Here is a 5,553-nt window from a genome sequence, read left to right as displayed (position 1 = left end):
TGCGCCATACGGGCAGCGAGGAAACAGCTGTGCTGCTTCCTTTCTTTTCTGGCCAGTACACTTATAAAACCTCCTCTTGTTGTCTTTTAACTCTTCCCACCAGGTGCAGCTCATTTGTTACTTTTGCTTTCTAGTTTTTATCCCTGCAGGTTCTGCTGCTTCCTGGTACACTTCCTCGGTGACCTACCTGTTTTCCATTGCCTATGTTTTCCTTTTGCATTTGAGGCATCCTAGAAGCTCCTTGTGCAGCTGCATTGATATCTTACCATTCTTCTGGTGCTTTCCTTGTGTCAGAACAATTTCTTGCTGGATTTCAAATACTGTGCCCTTTAGAGGCTTTCAGGCCTCCTGGGCACCTTTATGATAGGACAACTGCAAATAAATAAGTTAGGGAGATCTGTTCTCTCCCAGTGGTACAGTCAGAACCTTCCCTTTGAGGTTTCAGAATAGCAGTCCTTAAACTTCACTGGTTCAGCTCTCAGCTTGAAGGGAATTATATCTGAAACACTGCATGCAAATGTATCCTTTCTGTGAACAGTGTAAAGCCTTAATAGACTTCAGTATGCGTGAACTGCATCATAAAAAAACCTTATGAAGCTTATAAGGGTCGACGATACCAGGGCTGGCTAAAGACAGGAACTCCCATCTTGGTTCGTGTTCTGCTGCAGAGCAGAATGAGAGTGACTTCAATATTTTTCATAGGAAGGAGAGAAGCAGGCAGACAGAGGCATGCATGAACAATAATCCAATGGGCAGGGTACCCATGTGGAATATGAGAAACCTAGGTTCAGATCTCTAGTCTCAAAAAGCATGTAGATTGCCTTGATTCTTAAGTATTACAAGTTCTCGCTCGGTCTCTGGTTTTGACCAGAAATTCCATTTTGACCTAAGAAACCTTTTTGACAAAATGTCATCAGGAACTTATTTCTACAAAAAAGTTTCCATTTCAACCCATCAGCATACTCTGAAGAAAAACATTTCATCAAAAAAAGTTCCCAACCAATACTGTGTCTAATTATAAACATCCTTTTTAAACACGTTAGGTTCTGACAGCACATCAAGAAGAAACACGATGAAGCAACCACTATTATTTATGCCTTTTGTGTTGTTCAAATTACAAACAAGTGTGTTGTAAGTGACAGCTTGGGATATTTTGGTATCCTATTGAATGACAGGCAATGGCTTGACTCCTTAACTTGTTAAGTCTGAAGAGCCTGCTGATTCTGACTAGGCCTATTGTTGAACCCGAGGCAAAGTAAATTTTCTTGACTTCAAACTTGTAAATGATGAGCAGGGATAAGAACCGTCTTAGCGGCTCTTGGAAAATGTGCGCTATTTCAAGCATACGTGTGACTGAGCTGTGGCTCTCTCCTATGCAAAAGCAAATGGGCAACAGAACCCAGAAGGAAGACATCAAGAGGTGGGGGAGCCCTGCCTGGAGGTAGGGGCCTCTTTTGGGGCATCAAGTAGGTTCAGCTCCAAAACCTGTCACCAGCAATGTCCCCGGATGCCTGCAAAGCTGCACAAATTGCACAAGACTGCTCCTGTGGAGCAGAAACTCAGCTGGAGCTCTGCTCTAGCGCTGAAAACTGAGGCAGCTCTCGCCTTAGCTCTGTTCACTCGGGATTTTATCCAGAGTTTCATAGTTCCACCGTACCCTGAACACTACTCCCTCTATTCCCTGTTCTAGTCTGCAGAGAACACACAGCAAATCCTTTCCTCAATAGCCCTATGGGGACCCAAGATGCAGGGGAAAGGACAGAGTGAGCTCCTGCTCTGCTGTGGTTTTCTGCATGGAGGCCTCTTTGATCTCAGAGCTCCCTGCAGCTGTAGGGTATGCTCTGAATAAGTCCCATGTGGGTGGTTCTTTTCAGAGCGCAGCTGTTAAGTGATATACAGAGCTTCAAGTTCACTTCAGTAGCTGAAGCCATGGGACTGGTGCAAACTGGCTGCTAGATCTAGCAAAGAGCCAATCAGCTGCATGCCACAACTACAATCTGCCCACCTGCACTGCCACAAAACACACCATTTACACTATTATGCTAGCACAGTTTCTCAGTTATTCACCGTCACGGTGAAACAGTGCCAGGGGAGGGGCATCTGCTTCTTGGGCATTTCCTGAATGCACTATAATGCTTTCAACAGCCGCGTGTGTGCAACAAAAAGTCTGCGGCATACAACTTCCAACAAGCTGGCATGCCACCAGCAGCGCACATTACCATTTGGGAACCCTGTGCTTGAGGTTAAAAATAAACCCAAACTCAGATGCCTCTGTAGTCTTTTTAATGTAAAATAAAACAATAGCAAAAAGTTGGCAACAACAGAACAAGCAGCATAGAAATCTCTCATTTAAGGCTGATACCCATGTGCGTGTGCAATGTTCCATAGCAGTATGTCTCCGCCTGGCCGCAGGAGTCTCCCCAAGGTATCCAACCCAGTAGAGAGAGCTAAACATCCACAAGCACTGGCGTTTAGACTCATTTATAGAGTATTATCCATGTACTCTGCATGTGGTGTTCAAAATGAAATGAGACGGAGGAGGAAATCAGATCAGTCTCCCTGCTGAGAATTTAACCCTGGGAGACTGGAGAGATTGGTCAAGTCCTGTGCGGGGGAGGGAGGGGGCGACAGTGGCACACACCTGCTGAGCACACCGACTGATTCACACAGGATTTTAATATTCACAGGACTGAGAGCTTCCTATGAAAAGGAAGTTTAGATGATGATCTCACAGATGATGATCTCAGGGTGCCATTCTAGTGGCTAACAGGCAGCAGTAGAGCCCAGGGCAAGGGCCCCAGAAATCACTGGGCCTTGAGGATCATCTAGTCTAACCCCCTGCACAAACACAGAGTTTGCTATTCAGTAGCATTGTGGAGCTGGAAGGGACTTTAAGGGACATATGCATCAGTGACGTTTGAATTCACAACCCCCGGTTTACAAGTCCAGGGCTCTGACCTTGCAACTGTGGAGACACATAGCGTGAAAGATAATAGTATGAAAAGGAGACTCCAACAAGGATGCAGGCAGGACCTTTATGAGAAAATAAAAAGAACTGAGCAAGGACAGGAGGGAGCAGCCTGGCAGTTGCTGCCTGACACTTCTGGTTTACACATTAGTGTAATGTTCTCTTCTGCACTTCTATGGTGGGGCCTCCCTAGGGGGAATAGGTGGGTTTTTGTCATGTGGTAAACCCACAGTCCAGCATGTGTATAGTATGATGCTAACATAGGGGACTGGACTAAAAAGCCCAGAAACCACCTTCCAATCCTACGTACTTGTGTGTTAGGTGACCATGGTTAAAAAAAACAAAACCTAGTTGCTTGAGATTTACCTTGAGCTCCTCTAGGACTATAGATGCCATACCTCCCCCACAATGTCACCATACTCATCTGGTCAGACCCTTTTGTCCCTCCCCACTGAAAGACTGAGTTTGAGCTACAGATATAGATCAGTCACTAATAACAGAGCTAAGCATGTACATCCAGAGCTAAGCACGTACAAGCCAGGACAGGCTAGCTACTTAGCAACAGCACCATAAGCAGTCATGGCAGGCAGAAGCTGCCAAACCCTGAGCTGAAGCCTCTGCTTCTAGGGGTAGGGAACCATGGAGGTAGAGAAGAAGGGAGCTGTTCTAAGTCACTAGTAATGGCAGAGGCAGGGCAGTCTGCAAGACCTTCTAAACTGGTTAAGGAGAAGAGGACATGCAAGAAGTGCCTCAAGCAGCACCACACATATATATGTCCTCTAGCCTCCACAGCAAAAGGCACTCACTTGGACTACCAAAAGGTAAGGTGTCAACAACCAGCACTTCAGACCCAGCCAGGGCTTGTCCTCTAGTGGCCAGGAAATTACCTTTCTGCAGACCAAGTCCTGTGAAACCCTGCTGCCATGACAAAGTTGATCCCAAAGAGATACTCTGACAATGGGAGACAGAGAAGCTCCCTTACAAAGCCTGCCATGGCACAGGCAGAGGATGAGAAGGCATCTTCCCTCTTTGGACTTATTCTTTATAAGATTTAAAGTGTAAAGAAAACAGAAATAAGAGAGGCAAAGAGCATCTACATCAGCTCATTACAACAGAACAAGAACAACAGGGATTCCCTCTCACATACAGAGGCCAGCAAATTTCCTTAGAGATCAGTGCACTTGGGACAATGCAGCAAGGAATGCAGTGCCCTCCACTCAGAACCCTCCACTCAGAACCCGCTGTATTCATGATCACAGTAACCTACGTAGAGGGGCTCAGCCTGGATGCCACGCCTACAAGAGAAAGAGACACAGATGTTAGGTGGGGACAGATGCACAGAACCCAGGCATTGAAACTGTCAGGTCCTTAAAAGGGGAGATATCTCCCTTTGGGGCACCAATAGGGGTGGGAATTTTAGATGCAACACTTGTGAAGCAGGGAAATTGTAACCTCTTCTTGCCCCTGTACTGAATTTTTTAGTTATTTGGTAATAATTTTTGTACTGACAAAAGTGAGGGTAGAAGCTGGTTTTCACAGGTTAAGCAGGAGGCATTCTGATTGCTACCTGGATGGAAGACCCTCAAGTAAAAATAAAAATAAAAATGTTGCAAGAAACGGCATTGGTAATAATGTAGCGCACGGGTGGGCAAAATACAGCCCACGGGCCAGATTCGGTCCATGAGGCCATTCTATCTGGCCCGCAGGGCACCTAAAGAATTTAGAAAATTAATATTTCTCTGCTCTTGGTTACTGTCAAAAATGACAGGAACCAAGGACAGTAGGACTCAGGGGAAGCCCGGCGAACTCCTACAACAGCAGGGCCCGCCCGGCCCCACCCCACCAGCTGGAAGCCCCAGCAGGGGCTTCTGGCCTGGGACCCTGTGACTGCCCTGCACTGTGGGGGGAAGGGGGAGGAGGAAGGGCAGGGAAGGAGCCCAGGGAAAAGTGGCCTGGGGAAAAGCTGAGCACAGTGGGGAGGAAAAGCGGCCCTTTGCCTGCCCCTTGGCCAGCACCCCATGCTGCAGCTGCTCGCAACCTGCCTGGGGATGCCTGTGCCTGCTCCAGACAGCCCCGTGTGAGCTGCGAACGGCTGCAACAGGGAGTGCCGGCCACGGGGTGGGCAAGGGGCCACTTTTTTCCCACCCCATGCTCAGTTTTTCCCTGGGCTCCTTCCCAGTGCCTTCCCCACCCTGTGGCCAGCGCTCCCTGCTGCAGGCACTCGCAACCCATGCGGGGCTGTCCAGAGCAGGCACAGGCAGCCCCAGGCGGGCTGTGAGTGGCTGCAGCACAGAGCACTGGGCGGCAAGGGGCTACTTTCCCCCCTCCCATGCTTAGCACCACGTTGAAACCTGGCCCCACTGCCAGCCTGGGCCCCATGCCAGCTCCGAGCTAGCCCATCGGGGCTGTGTGTGGCAACAGCAGCTGCAGCCTCCCCCAACTGGCTGTGCCAGGAAGTGTTTGCCACAGCCGCCTGTGGGTTGCCCAGCGCGTGCTCTGGGCAGGCAGCTGCAGTCAACACTGCACGGTGCGGCACGTGGGGGGGGCCGCAGCTGCTGCCGCCATGCACAGCCCTGATGGACAAC

The 5,553-nt window shown here is 48.9% G+C and overlaps 1 protein-coding gene across 3 annotated transcripts in view; it reads right to left on the bottom strand.

Moving 5' to 3' along the window:
* Positions 1-3,021: 3,021 nt before the first annotated feature.
* The window catches only part of HEXA (hexosaminidase subunit alpha), a 12,513-nt gene continuing 9,981 nt past the window's right edge, over positions 3,022-5,553 (bottom strand). For all 3 annotated transcript variants that reach the window (XM_025214011.1, XM_025214010.1, XM_025214012.1), the window contains exon 11: positions 3,022-4,263. In XM_025214011.1, the coding sequence (XP_025069796.1) occupies positions 4,200-4,263 (64 nt within the window). In that variant the 3' untranslated portion in view covers positions 3,022-4,199. The remainder of the gene's footprint in view (positions 4,264-5,553) is intronic.

This window comes from Alligator sinensis, unplaced genomic scaffold, assembly GCF_000455745.1.
Source record: "Alligator sinensis unplaced genomic scaffold, ASM45574v1 scaffold971_1, whole genome shotgun sequence".
NCBI classification, from domain to species: domain Eukaryota; kingdom Metazoa; phylum Chordata; order Crocodylia; family Alligatoridae; genus Alligator; species Alligator sinensis.
Note: the sequence above shows the minus strand (reverse complement) of the source record. Positions and strands in the feature narration are given on the sequence as shown.